Source organism: Enhydra lutris, unplaced genomic scaffold (assembly GCF_002288905.1).
Source record: "Enhydra lutris kenyoni isolate GAN:26980312 unplaced genomic scaffold, ASM228890v2 scaffoldscaffold26, whole genome shotgun sequence".
Lineage (NCBI taxonomy): Eukaryota > Metazoa > Chordata > Mammalia > Carnivora > Mustelidae > Enhydra > Enhydra lutris.
The window spans coordinates 10,746,127-10,772,543 of NW_019154110.1; the positions used below are offsets into that span (position 1 = coordinate 10,746,127).

At 39.6% G+C, this 26,417-nt stretch overlaps 1 protein-coding gene across 2 annotated transcripts in view; it reads right to left on the minus strand.

The window, feature by feature from the left end:
* The window catches only part of LOC111151702 (apoptosis antagonizing transcription factor), a 102,903-nt gene that overhangs the window by 38,312 nt on the left and 38,174 nt on the right, over nucleotides 1-26,417 (minus strand). For both annotated transcript variants that reach the window (XM_022509854.1, XM_022509855.1), the window contains exons 5-8: nucleotides 25,161-25,275; nucleotides 22,726-22,927; nucleotides 21,830-21,994; nucleotides 20,248-20,331 (exon numbers count right to left, since the gene is read on the minus strand). In XM_022509854.1, coding sequence (XP_022365562.1) covers nucleotides 20,248-20,331; nucleotides 21,830-21,994; nucleotides 22,726-22,927; nucleotides 25,161-25,275 — 566 coding nt within the window. The remainder of the gene's footprint in view (nucleotides 1-20,247; nucleotides 20,332-21,829; nucleotides 21,995-22,725; nucleotides 22,928-25,160; nucleotides 25,276-26,417) is intronic.

The window sequence follows — 26,417 nt, forward strand, 5'->3', positions numbered from 1 at the left end:
TGAGCCCTACATTGGCCTCCCTGCTCAGCAGGGAGCCTGCTTCTCCCTCTGCCTCTGTCCCTCCACCCTGCTCCTACACTCTCTCTCTGACAAGTAAGTAAAATCTTAAAAAAAAAAAAGAAAGAAAGAAAGAAAGAAAGTAGCCAGAAAATACAAGTAAACAAACTATTCCCATGGCTACTGCTATTTCCCACAGCTAACACAATCACTGGGTTTTAATTTAATTAGGAAAACTGCTTTCAAAAAAGTTACTGGAAAATTAAGCTTTAGGAATATTGCTGAAGAATTAATTTTGCTTCTCAGTTCAATTTTTATAGCTTAACTTTATGAATAAACTTTTCTATTAAAATACAGGTTTCTGTTACAGTTAGTGGAGCTTTTTCTTTTCAACAATAATGATGTAGTATTTCTAATTTTCTTTGTGACTCGGAAAATGGAGACATGTGTGAAATATTTTTGTTCTAGTCTGTTTTAATCCCAAAGTCAGCTCACAAAGGCTTGATTGTTTCTCTAGTTCCAGGGGAAAATCATAGATGTTAGGTTTCCAGGTCAGCCCACCAAAATCTACTTAACCCATAACAACATACATGAGGAATAGCGCTGATGGTACTGTTCAGCATCTAATCAGCATTTATAATACTTTGTCTAGAAAAATGCACGCCAGAATCAGTTAAAAATGGCAGATTGAACACATTAGTTTATCTCTTCTCCCTTCTCAAGCCCTCTAAAAGACAGGAGAGGAATAAAACAAATGTATTAACCCACGAGAAAGAAGAGAAAGGGAGAGTTAATGAGAGCAGATTTTCATAAATTTTTCAAAGACAGTCAGGAGATGGAAGAGTAAAAGGCAGTTATCACCCAAGTGCCCAGAGGGAATAAAGGTGAGGGTGGAACTAATTAGGCCCACAGAATCCCTGTGAGGAGGAGCTCTGGCAGTGGCAGTTACCACAAAGAGGGAGAAGTGGGAGGGGACAGCACCACTGGGCCTTCTCCATTATCCCACAAGTGACTATACCCTTTTTCCCCCCTCACAGGGAGAAAAGTTTTCTTCTCTGGAAAAACTGAGCCCCGGAAGCTCCAGAGAGATGGCTCTGAGGCACAGGAGGCTGGAATGAGGTAGAAGAAAAGGTGCCATGCCAGTCCCTGGGAACTTCTGCCTGCTTCCCTTACCCTACAAACAGAATGCCAGCACCCTGACACAAAATCTCCCACTCAGGAGAGCAGAGGAGTATCTCTTGGAGAAACTGCATGGTTGATCCCTCCACTCCCCAGAAAATATCTCCAAGTTCTGACATTTGAAGACTATTCCAAACAAGATGTTAGTTCACAGAGCAATTATAGTTAAAGAAGCCAAAAAGCTCTGCTCAGGTTTCAGAGGTACTCTGAATGTCTTACTACTAAATATGAAGAGAGTTAAGGACCACTGGCATCTGCGGAAAGGCTCAGACAGACCAAAGCAGATAGGGAAGAGGGGATCCAAGAGAGCAACGAAGGAAACAAAAGAAACCTAAGAAAAGAAAGAAAGAAGAATGGAAAAGAAGATATATTCCTGTAAGAACAGGAGGATGTGAGAAAAGAGTAAAACAAGAAATTAAATACAAAACAGAAAAAAAAATTAAATTTCAATAAACTGGAAAAGAAATGTACAAAAACCCTTCAGCTATAAAACAAAAAGGCAAAAGGATAACAGACCCTTGCTTATTTGTAAGAGAAGAAAAAAATCTAGAGGACAATCCAGAATGTCAAACATCTGACTAAGAAAGGCTAGGAGGACATAATTAGAGAAACAGTAATGAAAATTTCCCAAATCGAAGGACAGGAATGAGCCTGAAAAAAATCTAGTACAATGAATGAAAAAAAGACCTTTCCCAAGACACATCAGCATGAAATGTGGAACACTGGAAGTACAGAGAAGATCCTAAATGCTTACAGAAAAAATAGGTCACATATAAAGAGGGTGACCGTATGTCCCAGTTTACCCCAGAGAGTCCTGGTTTACGCCTGCTGTCCTAGTATTCTTTTTCAGGCTAGTACCTCAAATGTCCCAGTTTTGGCAAGAGATTATATAGTCACCCTACATATTCAGAAATGAAAACTAAGTGGGACTGGACATTTCAGTAGCAATAGCAAGTAGCAGAGGACCGCAGGGCAATGCCTTCAAAATTCTTTTTTTTTTTTTTTAAAGATTTTATTTATTTATTTGACAGAGATCACAAGCAGGCAGAGAGGCAGGCAGAGAGACAGAGGAGGAAGCAGGCTCCTTGCTGAGCAGAGAGCCCGATACGGAGCTCGATCCCAGGACCCTGAGATCATGACCTGAGCCGAAGGCAGCGGCTTAACCCACTGAGCCACCCAGGCACCCCTGCCTTCAAAATTCTGAGGAAAAGGACTTTCGACTTCAAATTCCACACATGAAAGATTAACCAAGTATGCGAGTTACACAGAGACATTTCACGTGTGTAAAGAGACTCAATGATTTACTCCGCACGCTCCCCTTCACGGGAAGATGTGCCTCAGTAACATGAGCGCATGTGACAAGGAGGAGGAAAACGTGAGATGTCAGAAAACAGGTCCAACTCAGGAAAGCAGCAAAGACAGGCCCTGAGACTACTGATAGCGGAGGCACAGAGAACCACCGTTGTTCCAGAAAGGAAGAGTCCAGAGAGCCCTAGAAATAAGGTCTCCGGGTTGGAAAAGGTAGAGGGAGTGGGGAAATGATAGGTTAATTTATGCATTCAAGGCATTTGGTCTGTGTGGGGAAAAAAATAGCAGGAGATATACAGAACACTAAGCATATCTTGAAAAAGGCATTATTAGCTCTAGGAAAAAACAAGCATCTAAGGAAATATAATCATAGTACATTTACTTAGTCATAATATTACAAAAACTGACTTTTCACAAAACCATGACAGTAAGTACACCAGGGGTATGGAGAACGGGGAGCGTGGAGGCAGAAAGCCTAGGAAGGCCCACACCTCACCACTTGAGGGAAGTCAAGAGATGATCTGATAAATGTTTGAACGTGATACAACAGTAGTATAAACCTACTATTTAAAACCTAAATAAAGGGGTGTCTGGGTGGCCTGGGTTAAAGCTTCCGCCTTCAGCTCAGGTCATGATCCCAGGGTCCTGGGATCGAGCCCCACACTGGGCTCTCTACTCAGCAGGGAGACTGCTTCCCTTCCTCTCTCTCTGCCTGCCTCTCTGCCTACCTGTGATCCCTGTCTGTCAAATAAATTAAAAAAAAAAAAATCTTAAAACCTAAATAAAGTATTGGAAGTTTTTGCCCTCCAAAGCTTCTCAGCAACGTAACACTTTATCATTCCTTGGATAATATGTGACCCAAGAAGAACATGTCAGGATTTATTTGGCAATGTCCAGACTATCCAGTAGTCCCTGCCTCAACCCTGGTTTTAGTTACCCACAGCCAACTGCAGTGCAGAAGCAGATGGCCCTCCTTCTGATGGGTCCTCAGAAGGTCCAGAGGAGCCTGACGCTGTGTCATGTGGCTACGTCATTGCCCTCACTACATCTCATCACACAGGCATCTTATCATCTCACATCATCTCAAGAAGGGCGAGTATAGTACAATAAGATAAAGACCACATTCACATTTTTATTATAGTATATTGTTATAAGTGTTCTATTTCATTATTAGCTATTGTTGTTATTCTCTTATCCTGCCTAATTTATAAATTAAACTTTATTCACAGTATGTATGTGCAGGAAAAACGTGTATTTAGGGCATGGTACTATCCATGGTTTCAGCGATCCATTGAAAGTTTTGGATCATATAACCTGTGGATCGAGGGAGAGGGACCACTATAGGTGTTTTAAAAAATTTTGCCAGTCTACAAATTCACACTGAGAAATTTTGTAATGTCCAAAGGCGAAAAAGACAGGAGGATCAAGGATATATTGATTAAAGCCCTTATGATATTTTCCTGCTCCTGGAAAAAACAAAACATGGTAACAACCCTAGAAAAAAATAGCAACAACACCTATTTTGATTTGCTGCTGATAATGCCAAGCAATTGTTTACAACTTTATTGAGATAATTCACTTACTATATTAATTCACCCATGCAAGAGGTATATAATTCAGTGTATTCTGGTCAATTCACAGAGTTGTGCAATCACTACCACATTCACTCTTAGAACATTTTCATCCCACTAAAAGAAACCCCAAACCTATTAGCTATCATTCCCAGTAAGCCCGACCCACAAACTCCCATACAATTAGTGATTAAGCAATCACTAATCTTTCTGTCTTTATGATATGCCCATTCCTGACATTTCATATAAAATGCAATCATACAATTTATGGTCTTTTATAACTAGCTTATTTCACTTAGCATATGTCCCAAGGTTTATTCATGTTATAGCATATATCAGTACTTCCTTCTTTTTTACAGCTGAATAATATTCCACTGCAGAGCTACACCATATTTTACCTATTCATTAATTGAGGGATATCAGAGTTGTTTCCACCTCATGGTTATTAAGAATAACGCTGCTATGAAAAAAAAAAAAAAAGAATAACGCTGCTATGGATATTCATGACAAGTTTTTGTACAGACAGGTACTTTCATTTCTCTCAGGTAAATACATGGGAGTGGAATTGCTAGGTTACATAGTAACTCTACGTCTGACACCTTGAGGTACTGCCAGCCTGTTTTCCGAAGCAGGTACATCATTTTACATTCCCACCAGCAGTGCTGAGCAAGTCCGATTTTTCTACATCCTCATCAGCACTTGTTATTGTCTGACTTTTTGATGACAGTCATCCTAGTGGGTATAAAGTATTATTTCACTGTGGTTCTGATTTGCATTTCTCTGATGGCTAATGAGGTTGAGAATCCTCTTGTGCTTACTGGTCATTTGTATATCTTCTTTGGAGAAATGTCTACTCAGATAAGCCTTGGCCATTCTTTAATAGGTTAAAGAGGTTGCCTTTTTATTATTGAGCTGTAAGAGTTCTTGATGTATTCTAGATACAAGGCCCCACACTCTCTTTCTCTAATAAATAAAATCTTTTTAAAAAAATTACCCTTCTTAAAAACCTATCCCGAGTGCTTGAATTAAAAAAAAAAAACAAAAACGGGGTGCCTGGGTGGCTTAGTTGGTTGAGTGTGTGACTTTTTTTTTTTTCATTTAAATCCAATTAATTATCATATAATGTATTATGGGTTTTAGAGGTAGAGGTCAGTGATTAATCAGTCTTATACAATACCCAATGTTCATTACATCACATGCCCTCCTTAATGTCTATCACCCAGTTACCCCTCACTTCCAGCAACCCTCAGTTTGTTTCCTATGACTATGAGCCTCTTATAGTTTGTTTCCCTGTTTTCATCTTGTTTTATTTTTTCCTCTCTTCCCCTATGATCCTCAGTTTTGTTTCTTAAATTCCACATATCAGTGAGATCATGATAACAATCTTTCTCTGACTTATTTTGCTTAGCATAATACCCTCTAGTTCTATCTATGTTGTTGCAATGATAAGATTTCATTTTTAATGCCTGAATAGTATTCTACTCTATGTGTCTGTGTCTGTATGTGTACACACACATATCACATCTTCTTTATGAGTATCTGACTCTTGATTTTGGCTCCAGTGGGTTATGGGATTGAGTCCTTTGTCAGGCTCTGCATTCAGTGGGGAGTCTGCTTGAGATTCTCTCTCTCTCTTCCTCTCTCCCCCCCACTCCATCCATTGCATGCTCCCTCTTTCTAAAATAAATAAATAAATCTTTAAAAGAAAAAACAAAAAATTAATCCAAATGAATTAAAAGATCTCATTCTTTTTTTATTTTAAGATTTTATTTATTTATTTGACAGACAGAAATCACAAGTAGGCAGAGAGGCAGGCAGAGAGAGAGAAGGAAGCAGCTTCCCTGCTGAGCAGAGAGCCCGATTCGGGGCTCGATCCCAGGACCCTGAGATCATGACCTGAGCCGAAGGCAGAGGCTTTAACCCACTGAGCCACCCAAGTGCCCCAAAAGATCTCATTCTTTTAATGTTAAAATGATGTAGATCTATCCTCCCTCTTGGATCTCATTACTCAAAGGAAAAAGTTGGTTCTTCTCCAGAAAAGAAGAGAGGGAACAGATCTTTTGTGCTTCCTCTAATCCATCTATACCCTCTTTCTGCAGTCTCTTTGACATGGTCCTTTTATTGCAAAAAAGGTGTCTTGACATCTTTATTATAAAAATCTGAATTAACTTCAATATAGTGTCTTTTATTTAAACATCTTTTATTTACGAAATATGTTTTTCAAATTCCAAATCCAAGGATTTCATCTCCCTTCTTCTAAGATCTAATGATTCTAAACATGAGCTTTCATTATGTGACTGTGTGTGCTGCACCATTCAGTGTAACTGTAAATATCTGCCCTTGAGTCGGTATAACATGGCTTTGGAGTCTGACCGATCTGGGTTCTGAATCCCAGCTATGCCCCTTACTAGCTGTATAATCTCAGAGAAGTTGTCTGACCTCTCCAGAGATTCAGTTTCCTCAACCATAAGGAAGTAAAAATTTTATCTCATAAAAGCTGATTTGGTATTTTAGAAGATGGCAAAAATAATGCACTTAAGCAAAATTTAATGGTCATAAATAGAGATATTGTCAATATCAGATAACAATAAGAATACCCAAACCCCATTTGGGCAAAAAAAATTCAACACCTTCCATAGCTCAATCACCACCACCACAGATGCTAACAACGAACAAGTACAATAATTCAGTTTTCCTTTCTACTATTTTTTGACAGATTAGATACAAAATGAAGGAAAAGCAGAATGAAGAAAAGGCAAATTCACAGAAATGGAAGTCAACACTTGAGAAGAATGCTATTGGTTGTAGGACTTTTCTAAACTAGGCCACGATAAATCAGAGCAAAAGAGACCCTCTCCTTTATCATTTATTCCATTCAAACAACTAACTGCTATTCCCTTTCCATGACCTGCAACTCTGGCCACTATCCTCTCCTCAAAGTATCCCTTCCACCTAACAGCCCCACCCCACCCTCCACCAGTCTCCCTCTATTAACTTGCACTCTATCTGTCTTTTTTTTTTTTTTAAGATTTTATTTATTTATTTGAGAGAGAGAGAGATCACAAGTAGGCAGAGAGTCAGGCAGAGAGAGGGGGAAGCTAGCTCCCTGCCGAGCAGAGAGCCAGATGCGGGGCTTGATCCCAGGACCCTGAGATCACGACCTGAGCCAAAGGCAGAGGCTTTAACCCACTGAGCCACCCAGGTGCCCCTCTATCCGTCTTTGAAGGCCAGATCAAATGCCATCTCCTCCTCCCTGCAGCCTTCTGGAACTCCTCCAAACTGTTATTGATTTCTCTCTCTTCTGAATTCTTTCATACCTCTTCACCAACCATGCTGGTTTGTTTGTATTTCTGTCATCCCTTCTACCTAGCTGTAAGCTTCCCGAAGGCAGGGTAGAGTCTGACTCAAATGCTCACCTCCCACAGAACTCTGCACTCTGCCTTGCACACAGCACTTATTCAAAACCATTTCTAAAATGACAGAGTTATGTAGCTAGCATTCTTCTAGACCTTGTGATCAGAGATGAACAGCATCTAGCTTCTGCAATGTCAAGTACAATAATTACAGGAAGAGAAATAGAGAAAAGAATGGAGAGAAATCAGGATGTGTGAATAAAATTCAAGAAGCATCTTAACACTGATGTTACAAATAACCCACATTTGGTTACTAAAATAAGAAAATGTATACCTGGAGGCTACCACTAAAAGTCAGCCTGACTCTGCCTCGCTGCCTTTGGTGTTTAAGGATTTGATTAGTTTTTCCACTTTCTGATTCAGTGCTACACCATGCCTCCACTCCAGAGTGAGAGCCAAGTAAGGCCTACGATTTCGAAGGGATGATAAATTCATTCACTGAATAAAGTAACATTGTTTTCTCAGCACAAGTTCTAAAATATTTCAAAGGCTGTAATATTTCACTAGGCTTGGCCATTTGGGTTAAAATTTATTAGTCAAAACAGAAAACTTTCTCATCAGATTCCATATATTCCATTAGGCATGATATATAATGTCTCCCGATGTCTAATTATTAACTGGGAGTGTAAGTAAATCACCATCAGTATTAGGCCCTGATGTGTGCAGATACGGTTAAGAATTAAGCATTCAAATACTAAAGAACTTCTTTGACAATTTGCTTTTCCTTTCTTTTTCTTACAAATAAAAACAATTTTATAAGAATCAAGTGACAGCATTTAGCTATTCTTCCTAATCCATACTAAAGTAACAATGTACAGAGAGAGTTCTATTGTTCAGAATTTCCAACAGTCCCCATTTCCAGTATTCTGCCCCTCGTTCGCCAGATGGATGTCCTGGTATGTGTCTTTTTTTTTCTTCTATCTTTAATAAAGGTGGCAAGAAGGGTTATATATCCTTTGGGACCCCAGCTCAGTCACTGACTATTTCTGGGAATTCCTAGGCAATGTTTTTTTACATGGCATCAAACCATGTATCTTTTGTCTTGGAAGAATAAGGAGGAAGTCATTCAGAACTAGAGAAAATTTTACTAAAAGGATTCACAAGGAAGAAACCAGAAGGGTTGTACTAACTTGTGCTCTGTAATGATGTCCTGTAGGGATGAAAAGCCCAGCTGAAACAAACCTTTCCCTGTCTTTCCAACATTCTCCTTCTAGCATTTAGACTCCAATAATTCTTCGGCCCCGCCAGATCAATAACCCATTGATCCTGAAACCTTTGCAGCATCCTGCCTCTTCTCCTCATGTGCTCATTCCCTCCTTCCTCAGGTGGAAGTGACTCCACAGTCCATCAGGATAATCACTCCTGGTATACACTCTCAACTCCCTCGAAAGATGTAATATCCCTTTGTCAAAAAGAGTCAGATCCCTTGGGGATTGATGGGTCTTGGAATTCAGAATTTTGAGCATTTTAGGAGGATAAGACAGTGTATAAAATACAAATGCCCCAGCAGAGTCTGGGACGGCACCCTAACGTCAAACACATGAATATTTCTGCAGCAAAATATATGAACCATCCCCACTAGGTGAGATAAATAAAGCCTTACAGGTTTATAATAGCTTTGTGACCTTTTACATCAGATGCTGCCACCACAAAAGTTTGACAAACTTAACCAAAACAAAGCAAAACACAAAACCATGAGTTTTCCTAACTTTTTAAACTTCAGAAACACAGTAAAGGGATTATGTACCTGCACTCCCTTGGCAAAATCCCCAACCATGTTAAATCTCAGTACCTGCATCCATGCGGCTGAACTGGCTGGAGAAAAAGACAAGACTGTGGGAACTGATCTCCCCCATCGCAAGTCATCAGCATGACCTCATATGGATCTTCGGTGCTACCTGACAATTCCCCGGCAGGTTTCCCCTCCACTCATTCTTCCCCTCTGTCAGGGGACTCTGCCATACCTCCTCCTTTCTCAAACCTCCAGCCCCTGCCACATCTTCCCACTCATGGCTTCCTAATTCATAAAGTACAAGAAAACAAAAAAAAAGCACCCAGATGAGAATTTCCACATGCTTCCACTGTATCTACCTGCAAGAGTACCATATACTCTACCTTCTATAAGAGTGTTTTATATATTCTAGATACCAGTCTCTTACCAGACATATGATTTGCAAATATTTTCTCCCACAAATATTTGTAGGACTTTTCACTTTCCTGAAGGTACCTTTTGTAGGACCAAGGTTTTTTATTTCAATGAAGTCCAATTTATCTATTTTTTTTCTTTTGTCACTTGCATTTTTGAAGTCCTAACCCATTTCCTAACCAAACTCATGGAAGATTCACTCCTATGTGTTCTTCTAAAAGTTTTATAGTTTTTGCTTTTACATTTAGGTATGTGATCCATTTTGAATTATTTTTTGTGTAGGTATGAGGGAGGGCATCAACTTCATTCTTCTCCATGTGGATATCCATTTGTCCCAGCACTATTTGTTGAAAAGACAAAAGATGGTTCACTCCCTGTTGCATTGTTTTGGCACCCTTGCTGAATGCCAACTGACCATAATGTAAAGGTTTATTTCTGTATTCCACTGATCTATATACTTAACTTTATGCCAGTACTATAACACTTTCATCACTGTAGATTTGTAGTAAGTTTTGAAATTAGGAAGTAGGAGTCTTCCAATTGTTCTTTTTCAAGATGGTTTTGGCTCTTCTGGGTCCCTTGCATTTCCATATGAATTATCAGTTTATCAATTTCTACAAAGAGGCCGTTGGGATTTTGATAGGGATTGTACTGAATGTGAAGATTAGTTTGGGGAGTACCGTGACCCTCAGAATATTAACTCCTCTACTCCATGAACATGGGATGACTTTCCATTTATTCAGGTCTTCTAAAATTTTTTTCAACAATGTTTATAGTTTTTCATGTACAAATATTTCACCTCCTTGGTTAAATTTATTCCCAAGTATTTTATTCTTTTGGATACTATTATAAATAGAATAGTTTTCCTTTTCAGATTGCTCAGAGCTGGTGTACAGAAACACAATTGATTTTTGGGGGATATCTTATATTTTGCAATTTTGCTGAATTCGTTTATTAGCTAATAGTTTTTTGGTGGCTTCTTTGGGATTTTCTATGTATAGGATATATAAGGATCCTGCCATCTGCACATAATAGATAGCTTGGATGCCTTTATTTCTTTTTCTTGCCTAACTGTCTGTCTAGGACCTCTAGTACAATGTTGAGTGTTAGTGGCAAGAGCAGACTATTTGTCATGTTCCTAACCTTAGAGAAAAGCATTCAGTCTTTCACCACTGAGTAATTAAAAATGAGTTTTCATAGATGTACTTTAGCAAGTAAAACAGGTCCCTTCCATTCACAATTTCCTGTGTGGTAGTGTTTTTTTTGTTTTTGTTAGCTGTGTGTTTTTATCACGAAAGGGTTAAATATTTTTCCCCCCTGCATCTATTAAGGTGATCATGTGGTTTTTGTCCTTATTCTATTGATATGGTGTATTAACATTAATTGATTTTTGATGTTAAACCAACCCTATGTTCCTGGGCTAAATCCAACTTGGTTATGGTACATAATCTTTTTTATGTGTGCTGGATTGAGTCAGTAGTGCTCTGTGGACTCTTGCATCTATATTCCTAAGAGACACTGGTCTGTAATTTTCTTTCCTTGTGCTGCTTTTGTCTGGTTTTGGTATCAGGATACTATACTTCCTCTTTCTTGAAACACTTTTACATGGAACCTGGGAAATCACTCTTCCCTCACTCTCTTAGCTTACAAGTTGCTTCTTCTCAGTCACCTTTGCTGGTTGCCCTTCATCTGCCCAAACTCTAAATGTCTGAATGTCCCAGGTCTCAGGGTTTGAATCAATTCTATTTTCTCTTGCTTCATTCTCTACGTAATCTCATTCAGTCTCATGGTATTAAATACAATCTATATGCTGGTGGTTCTCAAATTTAGTCAAGCCCAGACCTTCCCATGAACCCCAAAATTACAGACAGAACTAACCTCTTCAAGAACTCCAATTGAATATTTTTGAGGTAATCTAAAATTAATATAATGATGATCAAAATAATTAAAGCCAAAACAGGTCCATGGAGGGAAAAAAAGCTTAATAAAACCAAAACTACATTCCAGATTTCTCTTCCAAATTAGCTTCTCTCATTGCTTTCCCCATCTCAGTAAATGGCAATTTCGTCCTTCCAATTGCTCAGGCCAAAAACCTTCAAGTCATCCTGGACTCCTCTCTTTCCACACCCCATATGAAATCCAATAGCAAATCCTGTCAGTTCACCCTGAACAAAAATTCAGAATCCAACCACTTAGCACTCCCTGCAAACCACCCTAGTCCCAGCTACCACCATCTCTTGACTGATTATCACTAGATTCTTAACTCGTTTCGTCTTTGCCACCTTACCCCCTACAGTTTATTCTCAACATGAGCCAGCAGAGAGATTCTTCCGAAATATTAGTCCAATCATGCAACTCCTCTATTCAAACTCCTTCAGTGGTTTCTCATTTCAGTCACAATAAAAACCACAGTGCCGCAGTAGCTTACAAAGATCTACAGTACCTGGCCCTGCATTACCTCTCTTTTCTCTTCTCATATCACTCTTTCTTGCTATTCCACCCCAAAGACACTGGCCTCCTTGGATTTCCTACAGTGTCCCACTCTCCACTGTGCCTCAGAGGCTCTGTACTTGTCATTCCCTTTGTCCCCAAGTCTCTTCCTCCAGGCACCTGCACGGCTGCTATTTATTTCCTTCAGGTCTCTGCTCAAGTACAGCCTTATGCCCTGAATTTCCTACAAAAATAGCAACCATCCCATCCCTACCCTAGTATTCCCTTCACCCATACCCAGTTTTAGAATTTCTTATTATACAGTCACTATATATTTCCCCTTTCATCCCAGCTCTAAGCTAGAATGGAGGCTCACAACAACAGAACTTGGCTTTGTTGCAGCCCCTAACAGAGTTCCAAAAGAACTAAGATGAGGAAAAGTTCTATACTTGCACTGTCCAATAGTGTAGCCATAGCACATGTGGCCACGTAGCACTTGAGATGTGGCCAGTATGACTGAGGAACTGAATTTTTAACTGTAATCTATTTTAATTAACTTAAATTTAAATAGCTACACGTGGCTAGCAGCTACTGCATTAGACAGCACAGCACAGCCTAAAATAGGAGTTACTCAAAGACACAGCAGGTAGGCAAATATTTATTGAATGAATGATGCAAGGAAGAAAGAAATCTGAAGGCTTTTTTTCTCCTTAACTATTATAGAAAATTTCAGAAATACACAAAAGCAGGCCATAGCTAAATGAACCCTCCAATACCTATCACCAACATGAAGGCTATGCTAATCTGAAATAAGTTTCAGTGGTGACTGGCATCTCAATCAAGCTTGTAACAATTACTACATTCTTAGAAAATAGGGATTTTATATTATCCAGAGTTTATATCAAACAACATATCTTAGAATCTTTTATTTAATTTTATTTTTTAAAGATTTCTTTCTTTATTTGAGAGAGAGAGAGAGCAAGCATGTGCCCTCACATACAAGCTGGGGGAGGGATGGAGGGAGGAGGAGATAAGCAGATTCCCTCTGAGTGCAGAGCCCCAAGAGGGGCTCCATCCCAGGACGCTGAGATCATGATCTGAGCCAAAACCAAGAGTCGGACAGATGCTCAATTGACTGAGCCACTCAGGCACCCCTCTTAAGGTCTTTCAGAAGTTATAGAAAATGACTTTAGGAATCAGATCAGGTATATGCTGGGAGAGAAACTGGTATGTTAATCAGTGCTTGAGGCAGACACCAGACAACTACATGTATGTTTTTGTATCAAGGACCCAATTACTCTCTTTCACCATTTACTTTTTCCACACGAGTTTTAATGAAGTCACACTCTTAAGGAGAAGCTGTGTGACCATACAAACTAAGAGAGAATCTCACTCCTTTTGGGATGACACAAATTCCTTGGGCAGGGATTCTGTCTTTATAAACCTAGCATCTGGTATAATAAGTGTTAAATGAATGAAGTTCATAACTGCATAAAAGTGTCAGAGTGCAAACAGATATACTCACTGGACATCCAATATCCTAAACAGATTTATTCTGAAAAGGAAATTTTCAAATGGATTTTCAAACATGTCAGATCAAAGGGCAGCTTAATATGCTGGAAAGAAAATCAAACCAGGAGCAAGAATTCTTGATTTCCATGTCCCAACTCACTAAGTGGGGTGATCCTATACTAGTCATGTACTTGCTTTAGGCTCCAGTTCGCAAAAAGTCATTCTGGCCTTGATGTTCTTCAAAGATGCTATCTAACCTCTCCTTTCTACGCCAAATCATTTTCCCTATCATTGACTTTAAAGGAGTATGATTTAATAAGAAGACATCATATTTACTTTAGGGAACAGGTAGCATTCCCCATTCCAAAATCTTCACTCTGGGCCACTAAAATACTGCCGGAGTCCTGTGTTTGATTTATACTCCGCTGGCTGACATTGTGCTTATTAGTATAGAAAAGGCAATTTTGGCCACATATTTGCCTAGCATATTCCCAGGGTATCACCTGTGTTTGAAAAAGTTTCTTCAACATTTCTAAGCCAATTCTTATCTCTTTCCTAGCTGGCTCCATAAAATGTACTGCTTCAGGCTTTGTTCTGAGGTTTTACCTTTGTTAAACGAGGTAGTAGTACTGAAGTCATGCTCTGATGTTTTTTAAAGCGAGGAAACTGAAAGAAATGAGGGCCAGCCACGTGTACTTTCCCTTGACACGACTGTTGGATGAAATTTCTGGGCCTTGTATTTAAAATACAGCTTTGGGTCTCCTACCCCATGCAGTCTGCACAAGGGCAAGCCCATGCTAACAGTCAAATGCCAATACTGATGCTGAATTTGGGTTTAAACACTGACACATCAACAGTGACAGCACAGAAGCTAGAATATATCTCAAATAAAATTCTTACATGTGGTACACAAAATAATCTTGTAATTATTAAAACTGGAGTTTAGGGCGCCTGGGTGGCTCAGTGGGTTAAGCCTCTGCCTTCGGCTCAGGTCATGATCTCAGGGTCCTGGGATCGAGTCCTGCATCAGGCTCTCTGCTCATCAGGGAGCCTGCTTCCCTCTCTCTCTCTCTGCCTGCCTCTCTGCCTACTTGTGATCTCTGTCAAATAAACAAATAAAATCTTAAAAAAAAAAAAATTCCTGGGGCGCCTGGGTGGCTCAGTGGGTTAAGCCGCTGCCTTCGGCTCAGGTCATGATCTCAGGGTCCTGGGATCGAGTCCCGCGTCGGGCTTTCTGCTCAGCAGGGAGCCTGCTTCCCTTCCTCTCTCCCTGCCTGCCTCTCTGCCTACCTGTGATCTCTGTCTGTCAAATAAATAAATAAAATCTTTAAAAAAAAAAAAAATTCCTTAAAACTGGAGTTTAATTGGTCATTGGTATTTGGTTTGTTTTTGTTGTTGTTTGTTTTTTAAGGTTTATTTATTTATTCGAAAGAGGGAGAGGGAGAGAGAATACACGGGGGTAGGGGCAGAGGAGAGGGAGAATCCCAAGCAGACTCCCTGCCCAAGCGCGAAACCTAACACTTGGTCTCACGACACGGAGATCATGATTTGAGGCAAAATCAAGAGCTGGACACTCAACCAACTAAGATCCCCAGATGCCCCAGATTGTTTTGTTGTTTTTTTTTTTTTAACCTATACTATGCCTCAAGAAACCTAACTGATTCTCTGCTGTATTTCTGCCATAATTTCAATCTTCAAGTTTATGTACTTCATATCTATATCCTCTCTAAAATCATCATACAGGGCTACAAGTAGTAAGTTTTATCAAATTTTTAAGAAACACAACCCACATCTCAAGTAACAGTAACAAAATAAAAATGAAATACTGCTCTGAACCAGAAGGTATCTGTTTTTTGACAACTAATTAAAAGGAATAGGTTCAAATCAAACTTTAAAATATATTATTAACCAACAATTGAACCACTGGAAAGATATATGCCAACAGTAAGGATACTGTATTGGCATTAACCACAGGAATGGCTTTAAACATCTTATTCACACTGAGATCTAAATGTATGCAATTAAAGCCACCACATCAACTGTCCCTATTAATCACTCACCAATTTAATTAGTTAACCACCTTGTCAGAAAGCTTGCTTCTTCCTTATTTCTTAACATTATCGACTTTTAATAGTTCACCGAATTAGTAATTACTTGTTTATGGCATTATCCAATGTCTAAGTCCAGCATGTGGCAAGGTCAGTTATAGCCATGCCCTGATGGCATGTGAAAGGAGAAATTTTACCCATCAAAGTGGTCATCTAAAGAGCAAAACCTATTATCCCTTTCTCTAGACACTCCTGGTTAAATTCAAAGTGACAGGACAAACCAGATCAAAACTAAACAGAGCTAGATGCAAAATACAAAATCCTAATGAACCCTTAGAAATCCAGGTATCGATTTGTCAATATCTAAGCTCAATTAGTCCTTTCAGAACAAAATACCTCATGAACTGACAAGAAACTAGTCCGAGGTCTGGGATATGAAAAGAATAAAAGCAGTCACTTTCTATTGCTCATTGCTAAGTGCAGTCGTATCTCAACCTGGAGATCTTGTAGGGATTAAATAAAGATGTATGTCAAGCACTGAGCTACTAAGCCAAGGAGTGGCACATGACTAGTGTTCAGTAAATGTTAGTCCTTCCTCAAATCTTTAAGAATGCAGGCTTTTCAAGTCAAAGATCAACTGATGGTTTAAAAAATCAAGTCAAAACAAAAGAAAAACCTTACACAGTCATACAGATAACACAGCTCATAGAACTCAGCAAACAGGATAATGAAAATGAAAAACAGATACTGAAAACGTTTCTCAATGGCTCATCCTTTGTGGTCACTTACAACCTTCCTGTTTTGTGAAATTGTCTTTAGGGATGAGCTTTGACAAGAAATAGGCCAAATGCAAACTAATTCCACTTGAGAGGGAAACTCAGAAATGCCTACAGCAGGTGAACAGTTTCTCTCATAAAATCTTCCTACTGGGTATACTTCAGGCTTTCAGCAATTCCAGTTTCCAAACAAACCAGTAGCACAACTATAAAGTTAATTTTTTTCATTAGAATTGTTAAGTAACAGGAGTTCAATAAATCATCTGCCTTCCAAGAAAAAAAAAATGACTAACACAACTAATATTTCTCCCGGTTCTAAGAAAATGAAGCTTATTTACAAACTGAAAGATGTAATACCATAGTGAAGTCTTTTGATGGCTCAAGAATGAAATATTGAAGAAATAAAGGTACAGAAAGAACAGGACTTGGTCTAAAAAGTCTTGAGATCAAGTACTCGTGTTGCCATCTAGTATATGGCTTCCAGGAAGTTACTTAACTTCTCAGGGATGCAGTTTCTTGTAAAGTTCTTTTCAGCTCAAAAAATTATGATTACTTATGATATCTGATACCTCTCTCTGTCTATGTATATATATACACACATGTACATACCTATACATATGTACCTTTATTAAATAATACAGACATACTTTCAAAGTTATAGTGATTTAAGGCCCATTATGAAACAAAGCGGGGGGGGAGGGAGAATGTGTGTGTATGTTGGGTATTGTGACCCTGAATATCATTCTCAGTAGTTAGGGCATTTACACAGCCTGAATTAACCAAGTAAGCCTTTAAACCCTTACAATGAAACATTAAAATTCAATGTGGCTATAATCTCTTCCTTACAAAACATGGACCCAAAGAGTCTGGCTTCAAGTATGGTTTAAAAAAAAAAATGGAGAAGTGTATTATATTCACCACCCAGCTCTTCCATATGACCACATTAAAAAAAACACAAATGAAAACTCACAGGCCCATTGTAATACATTGTACCACTTCTGAATGCAACACTTAGCTCAGGCTTACTACCCTGACAAATAAAGGAAAGCACTTTATGAAGCCAATTTAATTGGGAGGTGACAGAAAACATACAGCCATTTTCTTTAGCCTTATCATTGAATTGGCTTCAGCTCCAATCTCGGGCAAATCCCACTCAACAGAAGAAATTAACCAGGTCAGCAGAACAGGTGCTGCACTGTGTCTGTCAAGGGCCTGGCATCACCACAATTACTTGCACACAATGAAGCAGTAATCTTTACAGATCATCTCTCCCAAGAAGTATATTGGGGAGGGAGAGGAAAACTGAAGGGAGACGGCTGGGTGGGGGGTGGGGGGGTGGTGCGGGGAGGGAGGGAGTGGGGAGAAGAGGAGGAATAGGAAGCAAAGAGAAAAGGCAAGAAAAGAAAATGAATGTGCAGCTGCCTCAAGGCTCAGCAGATGTCGGGATGTGATGTACGAGGCTAGGATAAGCTGTCGTAGCCCGCTGCCAAAGAGTGGTAAGTGATTAAAGCCTGCACAGTTCTAAGCACCATATTTAGAATCTGCGGGGTTTCAAGACTTGCACCCATTCCTTGCTGTGCTGCCAGATGTTGGCAACTGGTCCAGTTCCTACTGACTGTGCATGGATGGTGGCAGTTGGTACAGCAGCAAAGCAATCTGGAATGCTTCCGGAGCGGCTGTACATTAACAAGTGTCACCCATCATTCACCTTTACAGAAGGCTGAAACAACTCCAATTTGCTGCCACTTCCCTCTTGGGAAACAGCCAAGATAAAGTTGCGCCTGGCAGCCCCATTTGTTTCACTCAGGTGTTTCAGCTGCCTTGCTGACCTCTATTAGTTTAAGTTTTAATTTAGATTAACCCCAGCACCCCAATTAACCAGCAAGGGGAAAAGCTAAGATGTGACTAGTCATAACTCTGAAATCAAAATTTATCGAAGGTAAAATTATTAATTGGGATGAAGGGCCAATCAAGTAATGCTATTTCTTTTTAAACAGACCTCCAGGCAAAAAAAAAAGATAAAAAAAATAAAAAATCTTTCAGACTAAGGATTGCCAGTGGAAGCAACTTCTCCTCAGTAATTTCAGTTTAATTTTATAAAGCCTATTTAATTTATGATGCACTTTCCATCGAACAATGTACACTTCAATTAATGAAGACTGGAGCATTTCTGATTGTCTCCCATGATCTCACACAATTACACAGCATTAATATCCCATATCAGGTACTTCCTTAGACACCCTAGAACAAAATAGAGTTCCCTACTCTTCTGACAAATGGATGTAACAGAGAAGAAATGGAAAAAAGAATCAGGACCTCTGACTAGGAACACCTGAGGACACACCAATCCTCCTTCCTATACCCTCTCATCATTACTTTTAAGGCTCACTTACAGCAATAATTTCATTGAACATTCCAGAGTGAATAGAAAGATTATTTCTCTTCTTAGGGCAAAGACTCAAAGCTATCCCCTGTACACAATCACCTGTTCTATTGGCCTCACAGTGTAATTTTCCCATATTCTTTCCTTCATATACCAAATACATAATACAGTCACCATGGCTAAACCTTCAACAAGCAGTTGCAAATTCTTTGGCGAAAGTCAACACACTAAAAATTCAGCTGAGAAAAAAATAATATCTTGATAAATAATGGCTCAACAAAAGCTGGTGTGTCACTGCTGAATAGCATCCTTGATTCTCCAAAGCTAGAAAGGGTATATCCCAAAGCACACTTCATTAAGTATGGCTTATCAGGAGACCCAGGATTACAGGAAATTATTTTAGTTCTTTAGAACAGCACAAATGTTTAGTCTACCTTTACAGTCACTAGCATCATTAAAAAGAGCAGCATGCGGGCACCTGGGTGGCTCAGTGGGTTAAGCCTCTGCCTTGGGCTCAGGTCATGATCTCAGGGTCCTGGGATCGAGCCCCACATCGGTCTCGCTGCTCAGCGGCGAGCCTGCTTCCCTCTCTCTCTCTCTCTGTCTACTTGTGATCTTTGTCAAGTAAATAAATAAAATCTTAAAACAAATAAACAAACAAAAAAAAAGAGCAGCATGCCAGCAGAGAATAATGTCAGGGAAAGACCTGGGGGACATTTGGAAAGAGATATCAAAACTGGGCCATATTTCAACCTCTACCAATTCTGTCTGTCTTCAAAACATTACATTATGGTTATAATCAATAGTAGCAGACAATCTCAATACATACTTAACTGATGTGAACAGACACGCACGCATGCATGCACGAGCGCGAACACACACACACACACACACACACACACATACACACACACACACCAAAGGCAAAACACTTAATAAGCAATAGAACCAGAAATGCAGTTCAAGGACTCTGGGAGCCCAACCCTTTAGCTCCATATCCCAATCTAATAGCAACAGGACAAGAAACCAAACAACTAACAAAATATCCTCTATAAATATTAGCAAAAATGGTTGAGAAAAAATAAACCTCCGGACTCAAGAAAGTTGCAGCTTTTTTACAGATACTTCACACTCTGCAGTGACTAACAAAGTAGTTGCAGTTGTTTTCATTTCAAAAGGAAAAATACAACATAGGAGCACAACAGGGGCAACTGGCTGGCTCAGCTGGTAGAGCATAAGACTCTAGGTTGTGAATTCCAGTCCCACACAGGGTGTAGAGATTACTTTAAAAAAATAAACTCTTAAAAAAGAGAAGCCAAAACAGACTCAGAATTACACAGTAAGTCAATCTTAAAGATAGCAGTTCTAACTCTCCGACTCTATCCTCCTTCCAAAGTAAGCCACCTTTTGGTCAGAGAATTCTATGAGCTGTTTTGAAATGCTAAAACCTGATCTGTAATAAAAGAAAACTGTAAAAATCATACCTGGTGGTAAAAGTCATCGTCATCAAAGATTTCACCATCCAAGTCCTTCAGGTGGGCATTGGCAGGGGCTTGAGGAAGGACCTCCTAGAAGGAGTGAATCCAAAGGGTAATCAAAGTAATTTAGCCACCACAAATAATGTGTATAACAGTGTATAACAGGAAAGCAGCTTTCCTTAAGATATAAAGAGCTCTTACAACTAAAGAACAAAAATATTCCAATAAAAAAAATGGACGAAGACATTAATTATGCACTCAACATGAAAATAACAAAAAATTGTCAATAATCACATAAAAATATGTTTAACCTCATTCTAATTAAATCCATGAAAATTAAAATGAGAAGACTCCATTTTTCAGCTCTAAACCTGGCAACACTCGGTACCAGAAAACAGAACTGGTGGAAATGGAAATTAATGCAACCTTTCTGGAGGCACTCAGTAACATCTATCAGGATTTAATATGTGTATTCTCTTTGATTTGACATTTCCACTTTGAGAAATCTATCCATATGTTCACACAAATACACGTATTATAAATGCTCATGAATGTTTCCTATAGCACTGTTTCTAAGCTGGAGACAACATAAACAGCCACTGTTCCAATAAATTATAGTACACGCCTACAATGGAATACCCCATAGCCTAGTGCTGGGAAAAATGAGATAAAAAATCCCTATGTAGTGATTTAGAAAAGTGCCCAGGAAAAATTAAATTTAAAAAATAGTAAGATTTTATATAGTGTATTAATACTTTATATAAACACATAAATCATCCCAGTTAGAAAAAAAACAGAACCATGTTTCTATATATGCATATGTGTTATATCTATATATAGTTATATGAATAGAAAATGTCTTGTTACAGTTACAAATGAACACTGGTGTAATCGGAGAAGCAGAATTTTACTTTTCATTTTAAATTCTTCTGAACTTTGAAAAAAATTATTAAGTATATACTTCTATAAATAAGTTTCTTTAAACAAAAGAATGTGCTCCAGATATGGATCCTTTTCTATAGTATCTAAACGTCTGACATAAAATGCACACTTCCTTCCATACTGATATTGCTAGAGAAGCAGCTCTAAAATTGAATTTTTAAAAATTCGATTACGAATGGTTCCATTACCAGGCTCATGTCAAACTCAAAAATAAGAGAAGACTACACACAAGTTAATAATAGCTCCATTTTTTTTTTTTTTTTTTTTAAAGATTTTATTTATTTATTTGACAGAGAGATCACAAGTAGGGAGAGAGGCAGGCAGAGAGAGAGGAGGAAGCAGGCTCCCTGCCGAGCAGAGAACCCGATGCGGGGCTCGATCCCAGGACTCTGAGATCATGACCTGAGCCGAAGGCAGCGGCTTAACCCACTGAGCCACCCAGGCACCCCTAATAGCTCCATTTTAAAAGAACTTTCTCCTTCCACAAACTCTCAGTTTCTAGTCAATTTACAATCTAGTAAAGTTAGTGCTTTTTTTCCTTTCATGAACTTCTTATACCAAGGGTAATACAGGTGATCAGATTTTTCAGCTAATTAGCCTCACAGAAACTGCTCCCTGTAATCACCCAGCATCCCAGAGCTCTTACTGGTTGTCCTGGCAAACTCTCCGGGAGAAGCTGCGTTGCCGGTTCAGATTTGCCAAGAACTCGGTAGATGGAGCGCTTGGTCTGTGTCCTTCGAAGTAATCTTTCTTTGTCCATCAGAATATGATCGATCTGAGTCAAGATTGAGCGTTCAAAGGCACCAAAACCCTGCAACAACATTAACCAGTGTCAGATAATGCAGAAAGTCTGTGCTGAAGGCAGCTACATTGGTTTCTCTATCTTTCTGTGTCAGCAAAGAAATAGACAATCCTCCTTTCAGAGGGACTTTGTGTTACAGACTGACTTTGGGAATGGCTGTAATTGTTCTCAGGGAAAAAAAAAATTTAGTCTAAGGAGTTCCTATACCCAGAGATTAACTTTCACAGCTTCCATAACTGTTGAAAAATCCACTTCTTTCAGTATTTTGTATTCCCAAACATCTCAACACTTACAAGGTCATTTTCTAGAACAAAATATTCTTTAAAAAAAAAAAAAAAAAAAAAGACTTTATTTATTTATTTGAGAGAGAGAGCACTCAAGCAGGGGGAGGGGGCAGAGGGAGAGAGAGAATCCCAAACAGACTCAATGCTGAGTACAGAGTCTGACACGGGGCTAGATCTCACTACCCTGATATCATGACCTGAGCTGAAATCAAGAGTTGGAGGCTTAACCAACGGAATCACCCAGGTGTCACCAAAATATTCCTTCTAATAAAATTAAAATCCCAGGACTGAATGGCAGGAGTTCAGTAAATTTTTCTGTAGAAATGATTGATTACTATTACATCATGACATTATCTGTATCAATGAGCTGTAGTTCCAATGTCTTTAACTGCTTCAGGTTGACACAAACTCTGTTACACACATGTACACACACACACACAAACACCACATACTTGCCTTCCCCAGTTTTCCAGAAGCCAGCTTGGTTTTATCATGCCACTTCTGAAGTGTGCGGTTCCTGTAGACTGTAAAGTCAGCAAAACGCTTTGCCATAAAGCTGGGATAGTCCTCCATTTCCAGCTTCCTCTTTGGTGGGGCCCTTCTCTGCTTCTTCTTCTCTTCTAATAGATCTTCATCTTCACTGGAAATCTCCTCCTCACTGTAAAATCAATAAGAACATTAAGTTCAATGTACACAAACACCACCCAAGTAAAAAGCTAGGCTCACATGAAGTTGAGAGTATTTAGGCCTTCCCTATTCTTTTTTTTTTTTTTTTTTAAGATTTTTGAAATTTATTTGACAGAGAGAGACATAGCAAGAGAGGAAACACAAGCTGGAGGAGTGAGACAGTGAGAAGCAGGCTCCCTGCTGAGCAAGGAGCCTGATGTGGGGCTTGATCTCAACACCCTGGGATCATGACCTGAGCCGAAGGCGGACGCCTAACAACTGAGACAACCCAAACGCCCCAGGCCTTCCCTATTCTGTCTACATTTTTAAAAAACACCACAGATGGGAGGAAGGGTGGCTTTTTGTTTGAAAAGAATGTTCATGAGCTCAATCAAAAACTCATGTAACTTTTCAAATAAATATAAAAATTACTGGCTTAGAAATATTTTTTTAAAAGGTAAGCAAACCGTAAAAATAAATGAGGTTGTAAAAACATTATTAGAAATGCATATGAACCAGGCCTATACTGTTACAAGATGGTCTTTAAAAATTAAACACATAATCATATTTTTATGACCTTAATCCCCAAATCAATAAAGGAAATGTGTCTCCCTGTAACCAATTGTTCAGGAAAGCAGAATAATATTAGTTGAATCAAAGGAAAAGAGCTGAATGTGAAGGAAACTCAAAGCAGTGGGCAAGAGAACCGGAACTACGCTGAAATAAAGGCAACTGCCCGGATCAAGTAATACAGCCTCTATCAGGCAAGCCACTTAGACTCACTGGACTACTGACCCCAACACATTATAGGTGCTCAATAAATGTGAACTTACTGTTGTCCCTCCAACTAAAAATGAATGGAGCAAAGGATAAGCCCAAAGGGAAAAAAGCAAGCAGGTACCATATACAGCAGGCTCAAACAACAGGTGGGTGGGGGGGTGCTGTGGAAATCCTTCGTCAAATGTGACAACTTCAGAAAAAGTAAACACGTTTATACATATTCCGTGCCTTTCTGAAAATTTTCCATCCTTCAAAATAACTGCTTCTTCCCTCACTGAAAAGGAGATGGCTGTGACCAGCAATTCCATGGTATTGGCACAAACTGCTGCATAAACATTAATTAAGAATTAAAATTGAAGGACGCCTGGGTGGCTCAGTCAGTTAAGCTGCTGCCTTTGGCTCAGGTCATGACCCCAGGGTCTGAGGATCCAGCCCCGCATTGACCCCCTTGCTCAGCAGGGTGCCTCTTCTCCCTCTGCCTGTGCTCTCTCTCTCTCCTCCCCCTACCAACAAATAAACACAATCTTAAAAAAAAAAATTAAAATTAAGGGACACCTGGGTGGCTTAGTCCGTTAAGTGCCTGCTTTCAGCTCAAGTCATGATCTCAGGGTCCTGGGTGGAGTCCCACATCTGGTTGCCTGCTCAGTGGGGAGCCTGCTTCTCCCTCTCCTTTTGCACACCCCCTACTCATACACACATTTGCTCGCTTGCTCTCAAACAAAATCTTTAAAAAAAAGAATTAAAGGGTGCCTGGGTGGCTCAGGTGTTGGGCACCCGCCTTCTGCTCAGGTCATGATCCCAGGATCCTGGGATCGAGCCTTGCGTCAGGCTCCCAGCTTGGCGGGAGGCCTGCATCTCCCTCTCCCACTCCCCCTGCTTGTGTTCCTTCTCTCACTGTGTCTCTCTCTGTCAAATAAATAAATAAAATCATCATTTTTTTAAAAAGAATTAAAATTAAAAATGAGCTTTCATCTCCTAATTTCTTTTTTCTTTTAAAGACTTATTTATTTATTTGAGATGGGGAAGGGCAGAGGGAGGGGAAGATAGAGAGTCTCAAGCCAACTCCACGCTTAGTGCAAAGCCTGACACAGAACTTGATCTCACCACCCTGAGATCACAACATGAGCCAAAGCCAGGAGTTGGACACTCAACCAACTGTACCACCCAGGCACCCCTCATCTCCTAATTTCAATAGGTCTAAAGAAAAGGCAAGCCTTTTGCAGAAGCCCACAAAGAAAAGCAGGCACAAGTAAATATAAAAAAGGAAAACCTAATTCTTAATTTGTGTGCCATCCTGGCCACCAGGTAAATATAAGAAGGTCTTTCTGTTATTACTAACAATAAGTATGATACCTGCCTGCAGAAGATTTGGCTTTCTTTTTCAAAAATGATGGGAAACTACTCAGATTAAAATAAGCAACCCCACAGCTCCATTCCTTCCTTACCTTTCTGCTTTGGGCTTTGTCCCGTCTACTAAATATCTAGTGTCTGGGTACTGGAAAAGTAACTCTTCCTGAAGATCTGCCAATGATCTCAACAATGCTTTAAGGGCCTTGTGACCTGGGAAATGAAGCACAGAGAAGGAACAATAAATTATCTACAATTCTTCAAAGCAGGCAACGACTGTAACTCATGACTCCTGGGCAGTTCTGGCCGGGGTGGGGGGTAGGCAAAGGGCACCCGAGGCCTAAGAACTCTCTGAAACACAGAATTCCTGAAAGGAAATAATGCCAGTGCCCACGTCACAGGCTTGTTGTGAGGAACAAGTGAGGTAACATATGTAAAGGTGTGTAGGAAAGGGTCTGCAATAAATTGTGAGTTCTTAAATTTAGCAAGATTGACCAAGTTCTACCCTGCCTGTCATCATAACCAATCGTTTTTCCTTATGGTGTTAGCTTCTACAGGTAACCCACCGACCTCCTGGATTATCCCTCTATCAATCAACTCCTTAAGCAATCCCTCCTCTCCTGAAGTGCACAGCTCTGTCCTGGGATCCCTACTGTGTCGTCACTGCTGCCGTCGTCGCCCTTCCTCAGGAGATCTCATTTGCCTCTGGTTTGAGCTGCCACCTCATACATACAATTTCTCTACACATTCTCCTATGAAAAAAGTTGTTGTTCACGTATGAAAACCCCCAAGTTAACGACTTACTGTTTGTGGTACTGAATTGTGTATTAAAACTCTGCGCATTGAGAATATGTTCTTACCTGGTTCTCTACAGAGCCAACAGGATGCATTTGTAATCAAGCTGGTCAGGATTAAGTATAGTCTACTACGGCTAAGAACTTTCAGGATAAAAACTGGCCCTCTGAGAACTGAACTCTTACCTTCTTTATCAGCCTAATCCTGCTAAAGGGGCTAACTAGACACCGATAATCACTATTTATGCGTTGGTAGCACTCAGACGCCTCTCCTATTATCGAGCTTCCACATTTCCAGCAACTGCAAGAAAATCTTCACATGGATGCTCCATCACTCCTCCAAATACACCATGTCAGAAACAGAACTTTGTTCTTCCTACCTAATATTTCTCCCTTGTCTGATTTTCTCCGTTTAATGTGTTTTCATAGGCGATCACTGACATTTTGGTGCCCTTACTCTATATATTTAATCCATTGCTAAATCGGGTGATTTTCCATTCTTATTATCAGTAATGGCTGTCCATTCATCTCTGGCCATGCTTCTCTCACACCTTCCCCCTT